Consider the following 27,433-nt stretch of genomic DNA (forward strand, 5'->3'; position numbering starts at 1 on the left):
GACACTATGCATAATTTTAATTATAGCATTGAGATGGTGGGGGGTGGGGCATTTTCAAAGAGATTTCTGACAACATAAATGAAAAATGAGCACTTTAACCTGCTCACAAATTGAATTTGTACACACACTTGTATAAGATGTCTATGAAAACTGCATGTTCAAATAAGTCCTTATAAAATATATTGGGTGAAATGTTCTGTATCCAGACACTGCCTTAGCATTTATGGACTTTTAAATATTGATCTTTACTTTTTATCTTCAGAAAATAATCTGACTTTATTGTGAACCTTGTCTTGTTAATAAAGATGTCTTTGAATATAAAAAAGGAAATATATTTTCTTTTCACCATCAACTACGGTGATAATTTAACAACTATAAAAGCATAACTTAAATGGAGTTACTACCTTCTTTCTTTGATGCCTTCAATCAGCTCTTCATGAAACAAACAGTTTCCAAAAGCACTAAGTGAATTGTTCAGATGCTGCCTAAATGACTTAGGTAAAGCAGGCTGAAAAGGCCAACACCTTATCAACATGAGCAGGTGGGGAAAGTCCTTAATCACGTATGTTCCAAGCAGGGCAATATTAGCTTTAAAACCACACAGGACTTTCTGGAGTTGCAAGGGAAGGAATAAAGGTTATGTTGAAAATATAAGGGACATATAGTGAAGCACAGTACCCTGATGGGGCTGAGTCCCATAAGAGCCTGGGACCTCAATTAAATTTCATTCAAAGGAAAATATTTCCTCTTTGTCCTCTTTATCATTTTATCCATCTATCTTCTCTGGCTTTTTTTTTCAGGTTCATTTATGTCTATAAAACTCCTTTTACCACTTTTCTCTCACAAATCTAGGGAATACTAAATAGAGTGCTAAGAAGTAGGCATGCCAAGTATCCAGAGAAAGGATTTGCCTCAAGAGAACTAAGGTCAACGTCTAATGTGCATAACACAGTGCCTGCCACATAGTAAGAATCTAATGAAAACTTGTTGGTTTTGATTACAGTGTTTTCATTTCTTAAATAAAAGTAATCCACAAGATTAACTAGACTGGAATCTTCAAACCTATATATTAAAACCCATGGACAGATTGTAAAACTGATAGCAGCTCCCCTTCCCTGACTTAGAGACAATAGGTTTAATGGAAATACCCCTCCCCTAGATGAATGGAACTATCAGCTCTACTACTAAAAAGCTATATGAATTCAGGCAAATCATTTCACCTTTCAGTAATTCAATTTCTGTATATGAAAAATGAGGTGAGTGGACTAGGAGATTTCTAAAGTTCTTTCTTGTAATAATATATAAATTATGACCTTACTATGGCACCAACCTTTTATCTCATGATTTTAAGGCTCCAAGGAAACAAAAAGTGACTCCTTTAAAAAGGAGTAGAAGTATCCTAGATTATCTAGTCTAAATTCTTCATTTTATAGGAGAGTTGAGGCCCAGAAAAATTAAGTGATTTGTCCATAGGTACTGAGCTAGTAAGTAGGAGGGCCATGATATGAATATTTTTAATGGCAAATTCATTGCTCCTTTCACTATACCACAGCTACCTCTCATAAAATAACTCATTTATAAATATTTTAAATGCTTATAAAATAACTTGTCCTAGAATCTTGTATGATAGGTAGTATAGATATATGATCCCCATTTTACAGATGAAGAAAACCTAGATCAATAAGGTTCAGTGAGTTAACCAGGTTGCATGACTATCAAATATCACAGCCCGAATTTGATTTTTTAAAAAATTTTAAGTCTAATGTGCCTGCAGGAGACAGTGTCCTAATAAATAAGATGAGGGTCAAGAACCAAATGTAACATTATGAAAATCTACATGGCAAAAAAAAAGAAACTATGGTTTTGCTTTTCATTTAGATCTACTATTTCCTCTTTGTAGGAGATGCCTAATGTGGAAAATCCCCTCCAGTGATGCAGATAGGCAAGTCATGTAATTTATAGTAATAGAGATTTTCCTGGAGCACTAAGAAATTGTGTTTTGTCCATTGTCATACAGCTAACGTATGTTAGAAAGAGACATGAACCCAATTCTTCTGACTCCAAAAGAAGCCCTCTATCAACTATTCTGTACTCTTTATCTATCTATCTATCTATCTATCTATCTATCTATCTATCTATCTATCCATCTGTCTGTCTGTCTGTTGGTCTATTTATCCATATATATGGGTACATGTGTATAAATATATACACACACATTCATACACAGAGAAAGAGATAAGATAGAGACAGAGAGAAAGACTGAGTCTACCTATTTCATCTAGGCTAAAAGAATGGCCATTAATGGACCTGGTCCCACTCTTAATGGGCATGAAAGCTTTGATGTGCATGTTTTCTGACGCGTCACTCCTACCACATCCTTAAGCGGCTCAGTGGCCCTCCATTCTTTGGGACTCACCATATTCAACTTAATGTAGGTACTCAATCAGCATAGAACACTCTTCTTCAGAACTCCTGAGCTCAAACAATCTTCCTATTTTATCTTCTCCAGTAGTAGGATTTACAAGTGTGTTCTACCATGTCTAGTTTTGCACAAACACACACAGACACACAGACACAGACACAGACACACACACACACACAGACACACACACACACACACATACATCTCTTTTGAGGCGATGAAGAAATGGCTCCAGTCATTAAATATGACAATGGAATTTTCTCCGTCTTACATAGGACAGTTTATTCTTTCTCCTTAATGAATTTCAGGAATTTAAGGCATTGATTTGGTACATGTAGCATGATGTCATGACATTCAGTCTATTCATGTCAATAGGCATCATCCTGAAATGTCTTCATCTGTAAAACACAGAAAATAGTAACTTCTCTGTCTACCAGCTTCAAGGGGTTGTTGAGAAGCTCCACTTAGACAATACAAGTAAAAACATTTTGAAAAGCATAAAGGATAGACAAGTGCAAGGTATTGTTGCATCTGTTATTACTAAGATTATTATTAATTTATTGCTAATGATGCCTCTTCTCATAAGAATCTATAAGGTGCTTGAAATATTGCTTCATTTCTCTTCTAAATGATGGGTAAAATAATTTCTACAGCAGTGTGAAGGTACTAAAGTCAGGGCCCAGATTAACAAATATACACAATGGAAGCTTTATGACCTTTCTGAATTTTAGATTCTTTTAGGGCATTGCAAGTCGAAAATGTGCTAACATTTTGGTTGCTTCACTTTCAAGATTAATTTTACAATGTTTGACAATATAATCAGAAAATGGAAGTAAGAATAAAATGAATAGCACAGCATATTTGGAATAAGTAATTCTAAGCAAGAAGACTGAATTCTAATTCTACCCTTAATTATCTATTGGTGATATGCTCTGTAAACTGCTTCATTAATGTTCAGCTTTTTTTGCTGACTTGCAGGGTGGTATTTTACTGCCATTGCTTTATGCACCTGATATTTATGCTGATCATCGTGTTGTGCTATGTAGCAGAAGTTTGCACTTCTTACTCATCTTCAGTAGAGTGTTTTGAGATGCTGATCTTCATCCCTCTTATAATTAAAATGAAAAAATTTTTGTAGATGACTCGCCAAGTTCAACCTGTGGCAAAAGTAACTTGACCATGAAGGGCTCTTGTCAAAGACTTTGTCATAATCACCATACCCTAATCATCTATTGAAATATGTCATAGACTAATGCTGCTGCTACTCTTAAAAAAAACCTACAAAGATGAATAAGAGTTAAATTTACTAATGCTTCTACTTTATTCTGAAAAAAATTAGGCAGTTGCTTTCAATTCAATAAACATTTATTAAGTACCTATTATGTGTAAGTCACTATACTAGTCATTATGCATTAAAAAACAACAACAAAATTGACAGTGCCTGCCCTCAAAAATCTCACATTCTGCAGTGTATGTGTTTGTGTGTATGGGCACATCTACATATAAATAATGAAATATATGTTTAATTGAAAAGGGGAGAGAGTACTAACAAAGAAGGAAAAGGGGGGAAATAATTAGGAAAGTCCATTTATGTATGGGATTTGTGTGTGATTACAGGGAATCCAAAGATGGAACACTAAGCTCCAGGATTACTTCTCAATTAAGACAAGTGGTGGAGGATGGAAGTGCTTAAAAAAATCTTTAAATAAAGAGAACTTTGACCTCAATTATCTAGATATTTTATACAATAGTTCATTTCCTTAATCATATGTCCCAAGTACCTCAACTACTTTATTTATGTGAGTGGAAGCCTTGGTAAAGTATCAATGTCAACCTTTATTCCCATGGACTCTTGTCCTTTTGAGTCTAACATTACAGCATGCTCACCATTTCTTAAGGAGGAGATCACCCAAAAACTATTAGCTCATGAAGATTATACTTATTATATTTTTTTCTTAGAATTTACTCAATATATCCCAGGATTCCTCAAAGGAACGTAATTATACCACCATCTTTTTACCCCCGCCTTTTTAGTTTTCTTTGTTCACTGAAAGAAGAAAGGGCAAAGCTTACAAATTGTCATTAAAGAAAAACTCAGCAGTTGCAAAATTCTCAAGGAATTATATATTCTTGTTTCTAAAGTTAAGCATTCTTGTAAAGCTAGAAGATAAGTCGAAGAAATGTGCAAAAGTTGGGAAGGAATGTCTTATTGATACTAAGAATGAAAGAAGAGATGATCTGTGATGATACCTTGATCTTCCCCAAGAAAGAAATGTATTCTTTCTGTCAAAATGAGGCCGTATTTCAACAATACCCCTCTTCAGTTTGAAGACTAAGCCATTCAGGACAATGAAGTGCATGTAACTTAGGCAGAGATGTCCAACTGATAAAAAGAATGCATTGCAAGATAAAATATAATACATGATTCTTACCAAGGCAAACTTTCTTCTTCATGCAGTTTATGCTATTTAACTAAGTCGGAAGAAATAGCATCGGAAAAGTATTTCACTTAAGGTGATGTGCTAAAAGGAAAAGAGCTGTGTTATGCATCATGAATACATACGTATACATCTAAATATAACTGTATTTTAAGAGTAGGTCAGGAAACAGTGAGATTAAACAGAAAGAAATATATTCAAATATTGGAAGAGCTTATTAATTTTGCATATTTTGATCAGAGATGAAGCCTTTTCAAAATAGATAATTTCAAGAGAAATTCTGAATTTTCAGAAATTATATTATTAAACAAAGATAGAATGGCATTTGAATACAATTGTGCCAATTAATTGTTTACTATTTTGTCAAATGATAGTTATGAGATGTTAAATGGGTCTGAATTTAAGAGAAACATCACAACCAGATGGACCCATATATTGAATCTTGTAGCTATATGTTTATCATAATTAGGTGCATTCAAAATATTTTGATAAATTTATATATAAAAGTTAGCACAATGAAATTCCTTATGATCTATTCTACCATTTTAATGACATTCTCCAAGGTGAATTGAGAGAATCTGAATTTTTTATAATATATTTTCCTTTTCATGAAGAAATGAAAAGGTTAAATTGAAACCAATAAAAGCTATATAAAATATGTGTGTAAGTGATGAACACATTTTTCCAAGTCTAATAACCAATACAAGAGACTGCATAACAAAACTGAGAGAATACAGGCCTTAAAATCAGGAAGACCTTGGTTCAAGTACTGCCTCTAACACATCCTAACTACATCACATGGACTCTATGTCTCAAACTACAATATGTTACAGATACATTGAGCATCTGCATTGGTAGAAGTCCCCATACCAATAGTTCCCTGCAAACACATTATTTTTCTAGGCTAAAACAAATATATAAGCAAGAAAAAACTCCAAAAACAAAAGAAAAAAAAACAGTAACACATCCAGATTAGAAACATATTTGTTCTAAGCTAATCTAAATTCAAAGCCAATATTAATTGAAACTGAATCTTACTAAGAAATTCAAGTTACCTCATGTGTTAGTGAATGTCAAAAGGCAAGACAAAGTCTGAAAAACAAAAATATCTTATCAGTGATAGAGGATTGGAGTGGTATATGATTTCTTCATAAAATACACTTTCAAGATGTGTCCACGAGTATGTTAAATTTTGTATGAATTGACTGATTGTTTACTAACTACACCTTGAAAATTAAAAAAAAACAGCCATTTCAGTCCAACAATATATTGTTAATAAGTTAATACAAATCAAAACAAACAGATTTGTAGATAGGTCATACATTAATGAGTTTGTGATGGAGCTGAAAGAATATAGGACAAGGAAGGCATGGGTTTTAGTACTGACTGGACCACTAGGGCATCTGTGTGACCCTGGGAAAGTCACTTAACCATTCTGAACCTCTATGTTCTCATCTAAAAATTGGCAATGTTGATAGCTGCCTTGCCTCCCTTAGCAGGTTTTTTTGACAATCAAATAGGAAAATGTATGTGAGAGAGGCTTGGAAAATAATAAAAAAGAAAGTTCTTAGTAGCATGTTGAAAATAACTGACCATGTTTGTGATGATTGAACTCTTGATTGCATCTGAAAAGAAATAGAGTTTCACTATGCTACTGGAAAGAAGGGAGAACTTTTGTTTTTATGGAGAGTGAGAGATATCAGGTTAAATCTATTGGCATAGAATATAGTAGGAAGAATTATACAGAATAATGATAGAATGACTAAAATATGTATTTGCCTGCATATTGTTCAGCAAATCTCATCAACCTCTCTGGGGCACACTTTCCTTAGTTTTCTCATCTACAAAATGAAGGGGTTGGACTAGATCACTTCTAAGATCTTTTTTCTAGCTCTCAATCTATGTGATACACGAAATTCCCTCCATGGTCTCTGATATATCTTGACACTTTATAAAATTTATAAAATATAAAAAACTTTATAAAATTTTCATCTCAACAACAGCATCCAAGAGCACTGGAATTAATAAATTCAAAATATTATGTCAGATCACAAACTTTTATATATATAATCACTTATAAAACATTGCATTTTTAATAAACACATTTCACCTTGAAATTTACTCTGCTCATTCATATGTCAAGAATTTTCATTGGTATTGTACAATTACTCAGGCTTCACTTTTTTTTCAAAATGTCCTCAACTTCCTTTCTACTTTTTTATAGTATTTAACCTCTAGAGATAATAAATACCTTCTTAGGAAAATAAAAAGCTTAGGGAAATAAAGTGACATTCTTTTTGCTAAACAAAACAATAGGGAAATGTCATGATGATCTGGTGACTGTTACCTTTATGAATGTTGTTAGTTTCATTATCTCTGTTAAATAGCAGGGTAGGGAGTTTTATATCTAAGTGCAGGTACCTCAGTGCTTAAATGTTCAAGTCTCCATCATGAAGAGAAGAATATTTACCTTCTGACAAGTTCAATTAAGAAAACTTTTCTTTTGCTTGTTTGTTTAATGAAAGCAGGTAGACCACAGGTTTTAGAACTGTAAGGTATTTCAGAAAACATTTAATCCAACTGCTTCATTTTATAGGTGAGGACCACTGAGGCCCATAGAGGTTAAGTGACCAGTTTAAGCTTTTTTTTCTTTCTTTTCTTTCGGAAATTCTATTTTTCTTCATTTTCTTTTCCCAATCCAAGGCAGCTTTTGGCACAGTTCTCAGACAAAAACTGGTGTTCCATTTCCTTGGGGGATAATGGTGAAACTATAAAAAGGCCTAAAAAACTTACACAGGGAACAATCATTGAATGATGAGCACATTCTAAGAGACTTACTTATTTTACTTCACAGTTTCATTAGTGCTATAACTAGAAGAAAAAATGACATGGATGCTAAATACAATACACACACATATACATGTATCTATACATATATACACATATCTATATATGTGTATGTGTGTTATATGTACAACATAAATTTAAACATAACAAGAGTATCCCATTTTAAAATTCCATTATAACAAATTATTTTGTTGTATTGAAATCTTAATGTATATATTATAGTTTGAGATAAATTACCTATATTTTGAAGCTTGAAGATCCTTTAATTACACAGTCTTTATTGCGAAAATGAATGTGCACAGGGGCAGCTAGGTGGTAGAGTGGAGAGAGCACCAGCCGTGGAGTAAGGAGGACCTGAGTTCAAATGTGACCTCAGGCACTTGACTCTAGCTGAATGACTCTAGGCAAATTATGTAACCCCAATTGCCACACCAAAAAAAACAAAAAAAGAATATGTAACAAGCCTTCATCTCTATGTTACACAAAGAATATACCTTTGCATAATTCCAAACAAGGTAAGTCTAGGAGAGCAAAGCTTTTTATGATAAAAAAGGGAGAGGGAGAGGAAGAAGGAGAGGGAGGGAGGAAAAAGAGGAGAGGGAGAGGGGGACAGAGGAAGGAAGGAAGGAAGGAAGGAAGGAAGGAAGGAAGGAAGGAAGGAAGGAAGGAAGGAAGGAAGGAAGGAAGGAAGGAAGGAAGGAAAGACAGGCAATATATGTAATGTTAGAGGTTGCCTTATTTAAGTGGGAAATTATGAGTATTAACTGATGACATCATGTTGGCACGGCATATGTGGTTTTTAGTATAAATTCCTCTATTCTTTTTGAATGTGCCTATCTGGAATGAAGACAAGTGCTTCCTTTGAAAAAAGAATTGTTTTGACAGACAGATGCGAAGATAGATTTATTTATCATAATACTTCTAATTTGTACTGTTAATACATAATCCACTATCACCAGAAAAATAGCTGAAGTTGGGAAAGTAATAGATGAATACATTTCACACTACATGCAAGTATTGATAATAGAAACATAAATAATATGAAGACAAAGATTATGCTGTTTGAAGATATTAAACGTTGCACCTAATATCCTACAGTCATTTAAAGGACCAAGTTACATTTCTGTGTACTCAAAAATATAACTTTAAATGGAGCCTACCTATATAGAATCCCAGGATGATAAAATAAAATTAAGTAGACTATGAAACAAAAAAATATTCTCAGGATGTTTGTTCTATCTTGCCCAAGATATTTCATGGTTTCCATCTGAATGGCATGTAGCATTCAAAAGGCAGCAATTCTTCCTAAGCATACCATGACACTTTTTCCAGATCTGGACCCACTTTCCTAAGATTATTCTTTGAGGCCACTTGAATATTTTTAGGCTTCTCTCAACCAATGCCACAATTAATTAAAATGTAATCACACTAAAATGTCCCTGTATATTTTTCACCCATAGAGCTTCATTTATATTTAACTATGTATGTAAGGGAGTATCATCAAATGATCAAGGTTCTGCAAAGTTTCTAAAGTGATTTTGATTGCAAAGTTAGATCAAAATCACAGTTATTTTATTTTTAGAAATTGCCCTTTTGTCCATAAAAATTTTTTATTATCTCCAACAATCTTCTTTTTTATTTCATTCCATTCTTTCCAAACCCTATCTTTTGCTTGGTGTTCTATTATTTCCTACCCCAGCCACTATATTTACAACCATTAACATTCTCTCAATTTTCTTCTTCCCACTTTCTCTTTACTTTGTTACCCAGTTTAACACATATGATATTGGAAGAGACAGAAGTAAAACAATGAGAAGCTCTAAAGTCTAAACTAATAAGAGAGCATCTAACAAGATTAAAGCCATGTACGACAACACTATATACATTTATATGAATTTCTAGGTCTTTCTCCTGGGTGCAATTAGGGGGAGAAAAAGAATACAACTAGTAACCAGGCTTTGACATACACATCCATAGATTTTTTCAATGATTTTCTCCTTCACATAATAAAATAATCTAAAAGTTAGGTATAACAATTTTGAAATATGCTTCCAAATATCATCAAACCTGAGAACTGAATACATACTACTAGAAGCTTCCTTAGAGTCTTTTCTTTCAAGAACAATGACATTTTTAAATATGATGCCTTTTAAGTCTTAATTTTAATCAAACAATGCTTTGATGTGATATGACATTATGGTATGATGAATTGGTTGATTCTAAGTGAAACTGATTCATTCCTCTCTTTTGGCTGATATGATTTACAATGATTTTGCCTCTTTAAGAAGTGATGTAGTCTAACCAGGTTTGACAATAAGCAATACTTTTTTTTTTTGCTTAATTTAACCCTTCATTGGAACCTATATAATTGGGAAAAAAAGTAAACACAAATTTTAAAATAGAAGATAGGTTAATAAGTACAACTGCGACACAGAATTTCAAGTACAGCTTTATAAGATATCAGAATTCATGCTCACAAATGTGCAGAGTGATTGAGCAAAACATCAGATTGATAGTGATGTTGGCATTTCTTTTCAATCTAAAAAAAAAGTTTAGTAAACTGGCCATTGACCAACATATATTTAGAGAGCATGAGAAAGGCTATAAGTTCTCTGGTGTGAAGCTATCTCATTGAAAACACATGGGTATTTCAGGAATATCCAGGTGTCTGATCTGTTCCTAAAGGGCAATGAACATAATAAGCCTGTTCAATAAGTTATAGCTCATTAACCTCTTTCTTGAGGCTGTCTTCTTATAGCTTCAGGTTTTCTGAGTGCCATATTTCATGCTGAAATTGGACTATTTGTCCCTTTAAAACCAGACAGATTTCTCCTTGCCACTACATATGACCCATTCATTCTCTTTTGTTCAAATAACTGGTTGTGATACTTTGGGTTCTTTTTTAACAGGTTTAGCAACTCAAGTTGGCATGCTAAACCAGGCCAAATTAAGCAATCCTTGACCATTTTTACTTATTCGGATGGATGTGACTTGGCTATATAATGGTACAATGCTTGACTTGTAGACAAAAATGACAGGTTGTTTAAACATCAAATCTCTACATGAACTATAGAGGTATGAATAATGATGTACCCTGTCTATCTCAGCTACAGAGCTAACCTGGATTTATACATATAAACATACATACAAACATATATACGCTATATACACATATATATTTATATTTATCAGGCTTTCATAGGTACACAAATACATACATAAACATAAATGCAAAAATATCCAAAGCTTTGGTTTGATACATAAAAGAAAGCCCTTAACTTCTTTAGTCCACATTTCAGAAGAAACTAGCTGGATTGGAGCTCAACATGTTTAACTTTTTTTTATTAATTCTTGATCTCTACAGACATTCATTCCTATCACCCTGGAAACAGCCGTATTCTCATAAACACTAAAAAGACCAAAATTCCTGATCTCAATGAGGCCAAGTCTTTCTCAATGTGAGACAGTCCAACAGTCCAACAGTCCAACAGTGATGTTCTGCTAATGCCTTTTTTTTTTTAGAAGCAAGAATTTGGAGTGAGAAAACAAATAAACAAACAATCAAACTTCATTCTGGTGCCTAGCTTTGGCCCTACTTCGAACAGATTTCCTAAGAAAGGTAGATGCCTGATCTTCACAATTTTAAATACTACTTTTAGGTAAAAGTCATATGTCCCTCTCCTCATTAGCACATTTGTTCCTGTTTCCAAATCAACTCCAAAACAAGTTAAAACAAGTTCAGAAGTGATCTGTCAGAGGCTATAGTCCAGAGATGGAATAATTTGTGATAAATGGCAGAGCTTTTTTTTTAATTAAAGATTATTATTAGCAGATGTAAAACAACATGCCATGTGTCCTGAAGTAATGCATACTAAACTCACTACCGGCCACAGTAAATGCCACGTGTGGATATGACATAAACTCTATAAGCTTCAGATGCTAACAGCAGGTTGGATAGAACCATCACAATTAATGCCTGTGTTCTTTCTTATAATGAAGCAATAATTTTTAGTCAATGCATAATTGCTTTCATACAAACAGTTATTAGATCACTCAATGCTACATTTTTCCTTTTTGCTTGCCATTGGTGTATAGTTTATCTCCTTTTCTAATTAAACAAAAAGCCTCACCATTATTAGTCACCATGAGATCAGTTTAATGATAAAGCTCGATTTATAAATTACCCTGTTCTGCAACTTCATAGCTAGACACTACTATTACAAACACTCCCAATACGCTGCTAGCCTAATTTTTCACTCCACTTCTGTTGCCAAAGGTTATCAAACTTCTACAAAGATTCTTGGCTTTCCAGACAGAAAGTTTTGCAGAATCTACCTTTATTCTGATCTCATTTCCCTTCCCCCCTTGAAACTGGGACCACTCATAGGCTACTGGATCTAAAGCAAGAACAAAATGCCAGACAGGAAAGCCACTGCACTAGCTAGTGAGTTTGGCACCTCAAGGTAATAAAGAGGCTATGTTGCCAAGCTCTGACCTATGAAAAGGGGGCCCAGAAGTTTAGGACCCATTCTGGTGGTGTTTTTTCACCAGCTGGTCTCGAAAAGCAATTGCTCCCTATCTTGGAGACATATCTCGCTGGGAAGTCTGTTCCACTAACACTGCAGAAAAGGACGGGAGGCTGTCAGCCCCCCCTCTTCTTTTTTTTTTTTCCCTTTCCACAAAGGTTGGTTGCAGCAGGTAAGGAAGTTCAATGTAGTGATAAGTTGAGGAGGGAAGCGCACAGAAGTGCCTAACGTAGAGGCTGGAGAGCCCTCAAAGACTTGCAGTGCACCAGGATCGCTTAGCAATAGGCAGCGAGGGGAGCTTCTTTAAGACACGGAAATATGATGCTAACATCTGCAGCGTTCGGGTGCACGGGTAGCAACGAGCTGCGAGGTCCAAACGCTCTCAACTGGGCAAAATCAGAAACGTTTTTTTTTTTTCTTAAAGGGGGGGACTAAAAAAAAAGACTTCTAGAGCTTCATGTCTCGGACGCCTGGTTTTCAGACCCCCATCATTGCCGGGGCGGGGGGGGAAGACACACACACACACAGACATAGCAAACCCCAAAACAAAAACTGTACACCTTAGTATACCGTGTCCCGTGCAGTGGGGCTGCAGGACCCAAGTTTCCCAATCACTTCTTCCCTAGAATAATCTAGTAGGAAAGCCGGGCGAGAGACTGGGAGAGAAGGGGAGGAAATCATAATAAAGTATTCTCCTTACCTCGATCGGCTCCCACGGTCAGCACCTTAGCAATAGGCAATAATCCCGAGATTGTGACTAAGGCTAAGAGAAACTCAGACATTGTTGTTGCCGGGTAAGGCAGCCTGCGCTCGGGGTTGCTTGGCTGCACTCTCGGCCAGGCAGCGGCAGCAGCACTGAGCCCGGAATGGAGCAGCGTCATTTACAAATGTCACTGGAAATTCTTCTGCTAAATGAGCCCAGCCCGTCTGCCTTCTCCCTGCCTTCAGCAGGATTTGGAAGGTGTATGGATGTGTGTGTATGTGTGAGTGAGTGTGTGTGTGTGTGTGTGTGTATGTGTGTGTGTGAAAGAGACAGAGGGAGTGTATGTGTGTGTGTGCGTGTGTGAGCCGCTTGTGTGTCTTGACTTTTCAATGCAGAGTACGTCTGATCTTACATCACGCAAGAGGGGCAGTGAGAGATGCCAGAGGATGGGAATTCACTGATTAATCACAGAATCTACCATACACCCCTTTGCTGTCCACATAAATCACATCTATTACTTAGTAAGAGGCATTTAACACAACAGGAAAATACCACCGCAAACTGAAAGCACTACAAATCACAATTATTCACGTCTCCTTGAAGGGAAAGTAACTCCACGCAGTTCTATGGGGATTTGGGTATTTAGAAAAGGGGGAAATTTCTGCATTGGATTGAGCAAGCCAGCCTCACCGCTCCACATTTAGCAGCCAGCCCGGAATTATCAGCTAGATCATTCAGAGGCTCTCTCTTCTGGAAGTAGATGTCTCCCTTTCTCTAGTGGAAGCGTCGTTCTTCAAAAGGAGGAGCAGTAAGCTGAGTAACTTAAGCCTTCTTTTAGGCAAATGGTTTCCTCTGCTAAAAAAGTAATTAAAATGCTTTGTAAAATGCACTTTTAACTTTTACTTTCCATTACCCTATGGGCAGAGAGGCATAATTCAGTGACTCAGCAAAAGAAATTCATATATATATATATATATATATATATATATACACACACACACACACATATGTATATATATAAACACACACATACATACATATATACACATCATTAATCATTGTTTAATGGCATGAACATAGAACTAGACGTCTATTGGTTTCTATAAATAAGTAATAGTCAAAGAATTGGCAAGGATCACTTGGCATTGTGTTTATCTTTTTTAAAAAGACGATCCATGATCCAAACTATTCCCATTTTAATATATTTCTCTTTCATTAAAGCCAGTGATTTTTTATTTTCCATAAACTCCATTAGAATGAGTCATTGGAATATTAAACACTGATATAATTAACTCTTAAATGTACAGTGGGCCTTGGTAGGTATGTAGATGATTATCTAAACTATCCAGATTTTAGACTTCTTTATGCCAACTGAGCAAGGGGTTTAAAAATCCCAACAGTGCTAAGGTGGTATTTTCTTCAATGAATTTTTCACTACTTTTATATTGTTGGATATAAAAGTGGAACAGTAATTTTACACTAAAATCTGAAAACAGGGATGGAGATTAAGAGGAAAAACAGAAAAGATATAAAAATGAAATAAATCAACAGTAAATTTTAAAGACTAGAGGAAGAAAAATTAACAACACTACATTCATTTGCTGAGAGTTAATCCAAAATAGAACCTCGAACTAGCTACCAAGAGTAGAACAACCAAGGAAACTCTTTAGATGTACCTTAAAGTCATATATAACTTGAAGGGGCCGCAGTTGAGCTTGAACAGGCAAGGGAAATGACTAGATGACTACTGTTTCCTCATTTATCATTGCTAATAATCTACATAATTATATCTTTATCCCTGGCTATTCTATGTATGAAACATTAAATTTATGCCAATAATAACCTGAGTACTTTATAATTTTATATTTCACTGAGAAGTTGAAGCATTTAATGTGTATAGGTCTAATTCTAGCTCAGAGCTACTTCCTCATAAAAAAAAATAAGGTTTAAAAGCCCAACTTGCTTCACATGTAGTCTCTTTTGTACATCTTTATTTTTTTTCAAAAATAGCTTTCAAGATAAATAAAATAGGTTTGCAGCACTTAGCAGTGTAGATGAATGCAATCTAGTATAAACAGGAAAGGGCAGAACCTTTTTAGAGAAAATACAAATAATGGAAATGATAGGGTCACAAGGAATGCTCTATATGAATACTTCCCAACCTAGTTTGTGATATGCCTGTGAAATTGTTGGGATATATTGAGCACTTTGGGTGCATTTATTTACTCCCTGAAACTTATCTGGGCATCCACCAATGCAGCTATCTATTCATCTGCTTCCCCTCAAACTCTGATTCTAAACCATTTTATAAATTCAACAGCTATCCTCTCTCCCCTCTGAATTTCAGTTACTGAAACTTATACACACTTATTAAAAATTAATAACAGGATAGTGAAGAAACCCAGAAAAACATGACCCAACAAAGACTTCTTATAATTCACCTAGATGTCCCAATACATTGTTTGGGAAATTAAACTTCAGTCTTCCACATTGGCCATATATACAGTGGAATTTCTAAGTTATTTGTAGTAGCTTAAGGAGAAAATCTACATAAAGATTAATAAAGATGTAACTATCAGAAAATGCATGTTAAAAGTTATGAAATGCTATAGGCTGAATTAGGTTGCCAGTATCAAAAGTATCAGGGCAGCTAGGAAGGGCAGAGAACATAGTGCCAGGCCGAGAGTCAGGAAGACTCAACTACCTCAGTTGAAATCTAGCCTCAGATTCTTATTAGCTGTGTGACCCTGGGTAAGTCACTTATGCTGTTTGCCTCAGTTTCCTCATCCATGAAATGAATTGGGGAAAGAAACAACTAATCACTGCAGTATCTTTGCCAAGAAATCTCCAAACAGGTTCAATAAGAGTCAGAAACCAGTGAACAACAACATGAGAAAAACATGAATTAGTTAGTCATGGAAGCCATATCACTTCTGTTAAGTTATTTGGATGACATTTAGTAGGCTAGTCCTCTAGTGCCCTACATGGAAGTAAGGTAGTTATAGACACACTTTGTCAACATTTTCTGCCCAGAGTAATAAATATAATTCAGTTTAAGTAACCATATGCCAAATAGATATCCATGATTGATACAGGGCTTATAGTAGTGCTATGCAATGATGGTGGTAAGTCCTTAGATTTTAAAACATATGCTATTGGGACAATAAAAGGTTATCTCTACTAGTTGCTTTTTTAAGATTATGTGACATATTACTAATACCTTAAAATGTACTCTTAATATAAATGTGATACACATATTTTAAAAATAATGATTCTACATGACAAATATACATGACAAATATGCATGTCAAATATGACATGCCTAATTCACAAAGCTGTTATAGGAACCAGTGAAAAAGCATTTACAAAGTGATTACTATGTGTCAGGCATGATTCTGAACACTGGGGATACAAAAAGAGGCAATAGACATTTCCTGCCCCAAAGAAGCTCACAGTCTAATGGGGGAGGCAACAAGCAAACAAATATGTATAAACAAGCCGTATGCAGGATGAATAGGAACAATTGAAAACAGGAAAGCAATAGAATGAGGAGGGCTTTCAAAAGGCTCTTTGTAGAGGCTGGATTTTCAGTTGGGACTTGAAGGGGGCTTGAGAATCTAGGAGGAGGACATCAGAAGGGAGAGAATTCTGGGCATATGGACAGCCATAAAAAACACCCAGAGCATACAGAGTGTCTTGTTCATGGTGAAGCAAAGAAGCCAATGTCATTGGACTGAAGAGTAAATGGTGGGAAATAAAGCAGAACACTAGAAAGTTGACGGGGTTTAGGGAGAGTGCGTTATCAAGGACTTTGAACACCAGGGGATTTTGTATTTGATCCTGGAGGTAACAACAAAAAAAGATGATGTACATAAAACACTTGGTTAAGTTGCCATATAGCTGCTAGTATTATTCTTGTTATTATTCTTGTTATTAATATAATGGAAGCAGTAGTAGTAATATTATGCACAGTTAGTTATTGCACTTATTGATCAGATATTATTTCTATCTTGCCTAGACTGGAACTACAATGCCTACTCACAGCCTGATCCTGATATTGATCATAAGGGAAGCTTTAAACTACTTTGAAGTTTGTTTGTTTGTTTCTCTAACCTGGGTCAGTTCACCCCTCTTCAAGCAGGCTGATGGCCCTCCACTCCTTCGGACTTAACATAGTGGTGTTGAACTTAGTGTGGCCAGTTGATTGTCTTTTAGCTCTACCTGAACTCAAGTGATGCACCAGCCACAACCTCATTAGCAATAGGGACTACAGGTATTCCCTTTCACATCCAACTCATCGGTTACATTTTAAATAGAGATAAAAAATAGACCAGTGATTTCATTTTTTCCCCCTTTCTCTCTCTCTCTCTCTCTCTCTCTCTCTCTCTCTCTCTCTCTCTCTCTCTCTCTCTCTCTCCCTTTCTCTCTCTCTGTGATTTCATTCATGCAGGAAACTTCCAAGTAAGAAAACTCTTCTCTAAATGCAGGCTTACATCATTTTTGCAACTTGTAGTATCAAAGAGTTGCCTAAAGTATGAGGTTAAATGACTTGTCTACAGTCACACAGCCAGTATATATCAGATGTGGTACTTGAACTCAGTTATCTCTAGCTTCGAAGCCAGCTATCTGTCATGCTGCCTACCCCTGCCTAGGCTGAGCAAATATACATCATTTCTAACACTAAAAAAATTTGGGGTTAACATTGAATTGAAGTCATTTATCCCCTTCCCAAATAAACACATTTTACTAGATTGTTCATATTATATGCATGTCTTTCTAAGTTAAATTCATCTAGCAAAATATCCTTTTATGAACTTCCAGAAAGAAGAAGTAAGCCATTAGACTAAGTTCAAGTTCAACAGTCAGGAAATTTATTTCTACCTTTTTGAATGATTCATTCTATCTCATTATGTTACAAATAAGATTGAGATGATTATATTTTAGTAAAAGGAAAAGAATGTCTTAAGTGTCTGTGGAATTATTTCCATCTCTCATCACAATGATTGTAATTAAATAAGAAATTAACAGTGAGCTATTGATAAAGAGAAAAATCTAGAGGTACTGTTCAGGATGTTTGTTCTAACAGCACATTACAACTTCTTCACCTAATCAAAGTTATTAACACTGACAAGTTAAATAAATTAATTCATCAAGCTATAGAATATTATGAAATATTTTATTGAGATAAATTAAACAAAGTACAACCAATCATTCTTACTTTCTGGTTTAGAACAACATAAGAATATTAATTGTCAGCCAGCAGAAATTCTAACATTAGCAATAAGGATGATGTCTTAACAATGTGATTAAAATGAAAAAAAAAAGATTTCTTCCTGAATTGAACTGTTTTCCTTTGGGTAGTGGTTTGCTACTGCTAATAGTTGCAACTTACTTATTGCACACCTAGAGGTCACAGGTTAAAAAAGGGCCTTTTTGCTGTACATGATAGAGTCAAGAAATTATCCCGGAGGTAATGTATGTGGGGAAGAACCAAAGTTGCAAGGGAAAAATGTTGGCAGCAATTGCAAAGCATTTGGGTGCCCTGTGCTGCTTCCCCATATAGAAAAATTGTCAGGCAGCATTGATATAGGATAAGGAAAGTCTAAATTGGATGAAATAAAAGAAGGAAAGAGAGAAGCTAAAAGAAACATCATCCAAATTCAGTTCTTTGAAATAGGAGTGTATGCATTCCAGAGAAAATCTCTGAAGGGAAATTTCAGATTCATGGAATAACGTGTTATTCTCATTTCCCGAGCTAGTGCTGCTGAGCATATATCTATCTTGAACAGTCATTCTCCCTAAGTTTGGTGTGTTGAATTGGTATGTGCATACCAACTGGGATGGGTGAAATTGGCTCTGGCATCCAAGACTGATATAACTTTAATATATGCAAATTGTAACATATTCAGTGGTTTGTCAGGATGGGGGGAAATGGAGTGTGGTGTAATTATCTAATTAAACCTGAAAAGTAAAAACATTTTCAAACAAATGAAATCCTACACTTCCTTAAAATGTCATTCTACAATATTCTCTATCACAATTTTCCCTCTTAACATAAATCTCAGCTGTACTTTGATATAATTAATGTGTAAATGCTTATAGACACATATACTACAGTATCAGATGATTGACAAGCACTATAGATAGCCAGTTATAGCATTTCAAAAGGGAAACAATATAGACTTTTATACTGATTTGACTATTTCAGATTTTTCTCTGAAAGCTGTTTGATAAAATCTTGAAAGAGAGAAAAGGATTCCTCACTTATCTGATATCGTTGGACTTCTTGAAAGAACCAAAATATCTTTTCTTGAACTTCTTTTCTTTACAGTGGTTGATTTTCAAAATAATGCTAACAATATCATATAAGCTTAAAACATAAACTTTGGATTGTTCTCCTTCTTATTTGAAGTTGGTTGAATAGGAAGCATGGCAGAAATGAATAAAGCATGAAACTTCTTCCCATTCGTCATACATGTGGAAATTGCCCTTGAATGCTGATTACTGCTAATTGCTGAGTCTTGTGTTTTGTATGTTTTGATTGTCCATATGTGCTTACAAATCACCTCATGTCTTTCTTCAAGAGGAAGCACTCAATCTGCTGGATAAAACTTGGTATGACCACTCCTATCATGTTTGAGGATCCCATAGCTAATCCCTGTGTTTTGAAGTTGTATTTCAGGTTGTCTTTGTGGTACTTCTACCCACCAGGTTGTGACCTTTCAGCTTTAGGTCATCATACAGCACCTTCTTAAAAGCAGAATCATAGACTCATAAAGTTCTTAGACTTCATGCAGGCTTCCAGATTATCTAGTCTAGAGCCTTCATTCTTACAGTTAAGGAAACTGAAGTTCAAAGACATTAAGCAAGTTTCCCAAAGTCACATAGTTAATTATTTGTAGGACCTTAAATATAATCCAGTTATAAGTCCAGTCCTGCAGAGACCTGAAGTATAACTTCAGTACTGAGGCAGGATATATTATGGAATCTCATGAGCATTCTTAGCTTGGTACATGGGTATAGGTGCTAATATACAAACTTCACCAGATTTTTTTTTTCCTCATAAAGTAAAGCAGATACTTAATAGACTTTATTAACTCATTGATGCCAGGGCTGCTGACCTCATGGAATGGTTTTTTTTTCAGGTGATAGCTCTTACTGTATGTCATTTTTAGGTTTTCTTCTTGCTATATAAAACAAAAATCTGGAAAGGCTGCTGAAACATAATGTGGTCCATTCCTATCTTTATCAAATATATTTAGGTGAATGTTTTCCATAACATTTTTAAGAGTTGAGACTTCACAGCCTCCTTTGGTGATTGTACCAAGGGTATAATTGTAACAAATTCACCTGTATTATCTACCTGAGAGTCAAGTATTTCTTGGTAAAATCTTTTCCATTAAGATTCATTTCTTTCTTATTTGATATGACCATTTCTCATACTTACCACCTCAAAGTGAAACATATTTTTGTGAGTACTTGTCTGTTACTGATGTGCATATGTATTGTGAAAGAATTTTTCCTACTCTATTTCCCCCCTTTTTACTATCTCTCAATCTCTCATATAACCACCCTCCCCTCTTATGACACTATATACCATTCTTGCCATTGAAGTGAAAAGAAAAACACGAAGTATATGTGTAAGGGAGAGGAGAATCAGAACTGGGGACAAGGCAAGAAACACTACACATTTTAATAACTACCTATATACTTCCATTTTTCATCTTCTCAATATATGGAGGATTTAGGAATAAAGAAGTTATCTTAGAACTGTAATAAGCTAGGCATTTATCCTTTTTCTTCACTTTTCTTCCTTCCTTCGTTCTTCCTTCCTTCCTTCCTTCCTTCCTTCCTTCCTTCCTTCCTTCCTTCCTTCTTTCCTTCCTTCCTTCCTTCCTTCCTTCCTTCCTTCCTTCCTTCCTTCCTTCCTTCCTTCCTTCCTTCCTTCCTTCCTTCCTTCTTTTCTTCATTTCTCTCTCTCTCTCTCTCTCTCTCTCTCTCTCTCTCTCTCTCTCTCTCTCTCTCTCTCTCTCTCTCCCTATCTCTCATATTTATAGAGACATCGAATCATAGTGGATAATGGGCTAATCTTCAAACCAGGAAAACATGGATTAAAGTCCCACCTCTGACACATGTCAGTTGTGTGATCCTGAGCAAGTCATTTAACTTCTCAGTGCCTCCAGGAAACGATCTAAGTTTCAGAGAAGGTAGTGATGATCTGCATTGTCAGAGGATGTTCTTTGCCAAGATAATAATAAGGGGAGGGGCATGAATAGGGAAGCAGAGATGAAGCAATGAGCATTAATTTTATTACCAAGAATATATCATTTCCCTTGTATAAATAAGTACTTTTCTAAAAAAATGACTTCCCACACTTAGTTTAAGAAGTATTTGTCAGTGTGATCAGTCAAGAATACCATTTTGTAAAATAGATTCTAAAATGTATACACAACCCCTCACTTTCTAAAGTCAGCATAAGTTAGCTTTCAAAAAGTACTACACAACTAGCTTTTCCCCCTCAGTTCTTATTTTTTTTCCCCAGATAACAATACATACTTCTATCAGATAGGAAATGGTTCTTTCCTTCTTAAAACATTTTATTATGAAAAGTATGCTTTTTAAATACAATAAAAATTCACAAGAAGGTCTTTCAGCCACGGGTGGAATGTCCCATTTTGTGTCAGAATTTCTTTTGCTAGTAGAAAAATGGTGACATTTGGACCTAGATATATTTATGACAATTTATAAAAATACATGCTTTTATGTATGAATACTGACAAAGTTAAAATTACAGTTAGAAGACCATTAAATGCTCTTACAATTTTCTATTGCTAGATTCTGCACTGTAAATAGCCTTTGCCAAGTGTACTAGTCACATATTTTTATGAATTCTAGTAGGGAATATCAAATGAGTGGAAGAACTAGAAATATTACAATGCTCAATAGAAATGAGGGTGAGACAGAGTAGGGGGACAGATCTTCAATTAATGTTTTAGAATATTACAATTCATTTTTCATTAATGATCAAAACAATTTAGAAAAAGGTGTATGAGTGTATTTCTTTTAGAATGATAATAATTTTGATATTTAAATGACTAAAGTGATTTTATTTCAAGAAGAAAAAAGTTGAAATGACAAGAAATTGCTTCCTTGTTGCTCTAGGTATTTTAAGTCTGTGTGCTTTAATTATTATATCAAGTAAAAATTAAAATAGAATTGCTTTTAAGGGAATTTTGATATTTCATTTCCTATGGCCCTTAAAAAAATTTCATTGCATATGGATCCTATAAAATATTTTATGATGAAACTTTGAGTTTGGGTTATTTTTAGTTGGGCTGATTATGGAAATGTCAAAGGAATAGAGATAGACACAAGGACTTAATTTCATTAATACAGTAAACTCCCAGTGGAAATAACAACCACTACTACAGGAATTCAGCATACTTTCTGCCATTTATGGTCTTGAAGATTCAGATGCATAGAGGACTGAGAGATTAAGAGACTTTCCCAGATCACATAGACCTGTGACGTCGAGGCATAAATGGAACCTGGATAGTAAATAGGAATGAAATACCAGCTTTCTCCACCTGCTCTGTGTCACAGGTGCTAGACTTTGTCTTTCTCATTCCTCCTGGAAATCTTGGCAACTCAGTTAAAAGTGTAGAAAATAGTGTCCTTAATCATATTTTAATTGTTTCCATCCTTATCTCCAAATGTTCAGCAGCTCTGCAGACAATTTGGACTGCTTGTCTAGAGACATACCCTATACTTTCCCACCCTCTTGCCTTTATACAAACTCATTCTTTGACTTAGAATGCTCTGTTATTGAAATCCTATCCATTATCTCACCAAGTCCCAATCAAAGCCTGCATTTCCCAATCAGTTTTCCTTGATATTCTAATCAGATGCAATTCCTTCTAATCCTAAACACCCTATGCATCTTTGTTCACACTTCTTATGATACTTTTTGACTTCATTATAGTTATTTGTGTACTTAACATTTATTATTGTTTATAAGCTCCAGACATTTCAATGAGGCCTTTCTTGCATTTGAACCCCTTCCGACAAGCTGCAAAATAGAAATTACTCTATCAATATTTGTCAACCTGAATATTTTGAACTACATGAAGCTGAATTACCTCACTGCTCATCTTTGATGATGTAAATATTTACATAAACATAGGAATTGAAGAAATATGCAGCCATGAAAAGTAGTATAATGAATGGAGCAGATATGATTTCAATATCCCAAGTTCTAGCTACTAACAGCTTGCACGGTACTTTGAGTGATCTGTGATCTCAGGCATGTGGTCAGTCCCTCTTTACCAGTACTGTTGTGTGTTACTCCATGCCCTCTCAGCCTTTGTGAATCTTGTACATCCTGATTCAACATAAAGTGCTTGTCCAACGCCTGAAAGGCTTCACTTTTGGTCGTTTTTGTTTCTTGATACCAACGTACCATTCTGGTTGAGAAATAACCAAATTTCTATAAAATCTCTGTACTTGTTTTTCTCTTTAGAAAAGAAAATTTCCAGCTCATTGTACTTAGAGCACACACAATGTCTTGCATATAAGGCAGTGATTTGGAGTCATACTATCATTGATTAAGAGTTAGAAGAATATTTATGCGCATATGTATATATGTACATATATATGCATATGTGTGTGTCACACAGGTGATCTGGGAACAGTAACAGAAATCAAGACCATATCTTCTGGGTGATAATACTCCGTGGGACCTTTCAGTCTGAAATTCTAAATTCCTCTTATATTTTGGCCAGATTAATAGTTCTCTTACTTAATGCTAGTCTGGAAGATATCCTGAAGGTATGTGAGAATCTATTTTTAATGGATTGATTATAGAATCTAGCAAAACAGAAAATGACAAATTTATATCACAGAATTTCAAAGCTCAAGGCTCTTTTTCTCCCCCATCCAGATACCCATGTGTAAACAAAACTCCATGATTGAATTCAGGTGCTATAATATGTTTTCATTTAGGTTTTGACTAAAGCTTATTCATCGAAGTCTAGTTCAGCTAAAGTAGCATCTGGTATGAGGGCTAGTATATCTGATTATTTATTTATTATTTTTGCATGTGAACACCAAAGAATGAATCTCCCTTGTGCCTATGGGTCATTTTTGCAGATGGAAAAATAACTAGTTCCTCCTTAGCAATATTATTTCAGAAGATTTGAATTACCCATTATCTTGTGCCTTAAAAAGCCGAGAAACAAGCACATGACTCCTTTTCAGCATTCCCCACAATTTGAATCTTCACATGAGGATAATTGTCCCTTGCACTGAAATATGATGTATTAGAAATTTTCTTTAGAATTTTGAAAGTGCAGACAAACAGCTGTCTACACTATCATGCTTTTATGCTTTTAAAATAATAAGGCAAAAAAAAGTAATAAGGCTCAGGAAGACACTTCAATGCACCATTTAATCTTCTTTTGTCTTTCATCAAAGAATAGTATAAATGTGACAAAGAGTATTTCAGTTTATTTTACTCACTTTTGTTCTCTATATAAAAGGTAATATGAAAATGTGCCCGAGGGTCTAACCCTTTTCCATCTAAACACAGTGTTATTTTGGAGAAACATCTGTTTGTAATCCTTGAGTGCCCCCTATCGGACGCTTTTCAAAATGTTCTTTTTTCATAATACAGAACAGATTTCTCCACTGTCTTTTAAACAAATCTCCTTTTAAAGAATACATTTTTAAAAGGATTAAAATTCGTTCACCTGCCATGGACAGTGAAAAATCTATTATCTTTCCCCAAAACAGTTCTTGGACATTTTTGTTTTTGTTTTTGTTTACACATATTATCCTTTTTGTAAGCTCCAGTTGATGTTTTTCAGGGTCGGTATGTTATCAGGTTCTTAAATAAATATTACTAAGGAACAAGATTCTGCAAATATATATCTTTTGCTTAAAATAAGAAGTGAAAATAGAGTACAAGATCACCTGTACATAAAGGTGTAGAACTAGAACAGGGTTAATGTGTATAAATCATTGACTTAGTGGTCTGATAATGTTTCCAATACCCCTGGAATAGCATATTAGAAATGTAGAAGTCATATTTGGCATAATAGAAGTCTGGTTTTAAGCACAATGTCAATTGTTTTTTGGCATATATCAATTTATTTGATTATATGGATTTCCATGTGTTTTTGTTCACTATTATTATAGCCACATAGGATCTGGCATAAGGTAGGTGAAAATAAACTTTCCCTCTAAGATAAGCTAATGCTTTGTGCTGGGTAAGGTAGTCCACCTAGAGACCTGATGATACTGGGGTTCAATTTTAAATGAATCTTTCAATATGGGTTATTGTACAACGCTCTACAACTTAAAGAAAAAATCATTGTCTGAGTAAGAAAAAAATGTTTCTGGCATATTGGACATACTTATCTCAGAATAGTTCATTTCTGAATAATGAGTGTAGGACTAGTCAAGGGATATAGAAAATAACTAAATTTGAATTCTTTAAAAAGTGAATATTGTAGGAAAAAATTTCTCAAATGAGATGCATTTTGTAGGGAGTGAGGCTTAGAGGGATGAGAATGAGTCATACCAGAGAAGGGGGGGGGGGGGACAGAATTCCCTTCAGGTGAGGGAATTAGTATGGGATATATTCCCAGGGCATATACTAATGGCAATAAGCAAACCCATCAGGCTAAAGGGTAGGATTAGTGTATAGGGAAATTTGGGAACCAAAAAGGTTGGAAAGTTAGTCTGAGACCAATTATTCAGTGTCTTGAATATCTGATAAGTGAGTCAGAGTAGAAGCAGTTATTGTCTTTTAATTATGTGTCAGGCACCTGTGTTAAGCACTAGGATACAAAGAAAGGAAAGGCAAAAACATGATCCTGGCCCTCAAGGAGCACACATTCTAATAGAGGATGCACTGTGTAAATATAATAATAGCATTTAGATAGCATTTTATGGTATTCAAAATACCTTAGAAACATCACTTTTTTTTCCTCACCAATCCTGGGAAGTAGGTATTATTGTTATCTCTATGTTACAGATGAGGAAACTGAGGCAGGAAGTGGTTAATTCCCATGGTTACCCAGATAAAAAGTGTCTGAAGCTGGTTTGAATTTATATCGTCCTTGCTCTAGGTCCTATCCTATAGCCATTGTGTCACCTAATTGTTAACATAGAGTATAAAGGAAAGGCCATTTCAGAAGTAAAAGCATCAGGGATGAGGGAGGTTGCAGGGTTATTGGATAGATTCAGAAAGTCTTCTGAAGAAGGTAGTATTTGTGCTACCTGTTGAATGAAGCCAGGGAAGTCAGAGCTGAGGAGAAAGAAAACTACTGGCATAAGAGATGGGGTAGGGCAGCCACTTGAAGGGAATGGAGTAGAGAGTTCATATTTTGTGTAAAGGGTAGCTAAAATTGCAGGATTGTAGAGTACATAGAGGCAAGTAAAGTATAATGGTCCTGGAAAAGTAGTCATGGATCAGTTGTGAAAGGCTTAAAATGTCAAATATGATTTCATATTTAATCTTTGAGGTAATAAGGAGTCCCTGAATTTATATACTGTGTGTGGGGAAGGGAATTAGGAGAAGACAGTGTCAGAGTAAGATCTGGAGTGATAAGGAACCCGGCACAAGAAGACCTGCCAGAAGGATATGGCAATAGCACAGACATAAGATGATGAGGGTTTGTACCAGGTTGGTGTTGTGTGAATGGAGAAAAGAGGATAGATAGATAGACAGATAGATGGATAGATAGATAGATAGATAATAGATAGATGAAAGATGCTACAAATTTAAAAATGAAAAGATTTGGCAAGTTTGGATGTGCACTAAACATAAGTGAAAAGTTGAGACTGATGCTGAGATTGTGAGTCTAGGTGACTAGGAGGATAGTGGTGTCTTTACTGGTATTAGGGGGGAAAAAGAGGATTTGTGTGGCAAAGATGATGTAAGTTTGGGGCAGGTGGTGCAGTGGATGGAGCACCGGCCCTGAAGTCAGGAGGACTTGAGTTCAAATCCATCCTCAGACATATAACACTCACTAGCTGTGTGACTCTGGGCAAGTCACTTAATTCCAATTGCCTCACTAAAAAAAAAACCGATTAAGTCTGAGATGCCTTAAATATCTTTAGTTTCAGATGTCAAAAGGGCAATTGATGATGTGGGACTAAAACCAAGGAGAGAAAATAAGATTGGTAATATTAGATCTAGCAAGTAGGGCTGGAATCATGTGCAACAGCAAATCTACCCATCCCTTCTACTGTGCCTTCCATACTCCATGTTATATGGTCAACAAACTTTTATGAATCATTTTCCTTTCCTGCTCCTTCCATCTTATTGACTTTATTGAAATCTGACTTCCTCTTCATGACACAGCTGCTTGGAAATCCTTTCCAGTACTGACTACACTTTCACTCATACCCCTCTAATCATTGGTCCTGGTGGGGATATTTTAATATTCCTTGTATCCCATTGCCACTTCTAGAATCATCTCCCTCTACCTCT

General features: G+C 35.2%; 1 protein-coding gene across 1 annotated transcript in view; it reads right to left on the minus strand.

The window, feature by feature from the left end:
* The window catches only part of LRP1B (LDL receptor related protein 1B), a 2,172,360-nt gene extending 2,159,037 nt beyond the window's left edge, over nucleotides 1–13,323 (minus strand). Inside the window, 1 exon segment of the mRNA XM_020984719.1 lies at nucleotides 12,934–13,323. Within this exon segment, the coding sequence (XP_020840378.1) occupies nucleotides 12,934–13,114 (181 nt within the window). The 5' untranslated portion in view covers nucleotides 13,115–13,323.
* Nucleotides 13,324–27,433: the final 14,110 nt, after the last annotated feature.

This window comes from Phascolarctos cinereus, unplaced genomic scaffold, assembly GCF_003287225.1.
Source record: "Phascolarctos cinereus isolate Bilbo 61053 unplaced genomic scaffold, phaCin_HiC Scaffold_726;HRSCAF=1367, whole genome shotgun sequence".
NCBI lineage: Eukaryota > Metazoa > Chordata > Mammalia > Diprotodontia > Phascolarctidae > Phascolarctos > Phascolarctos cinereus.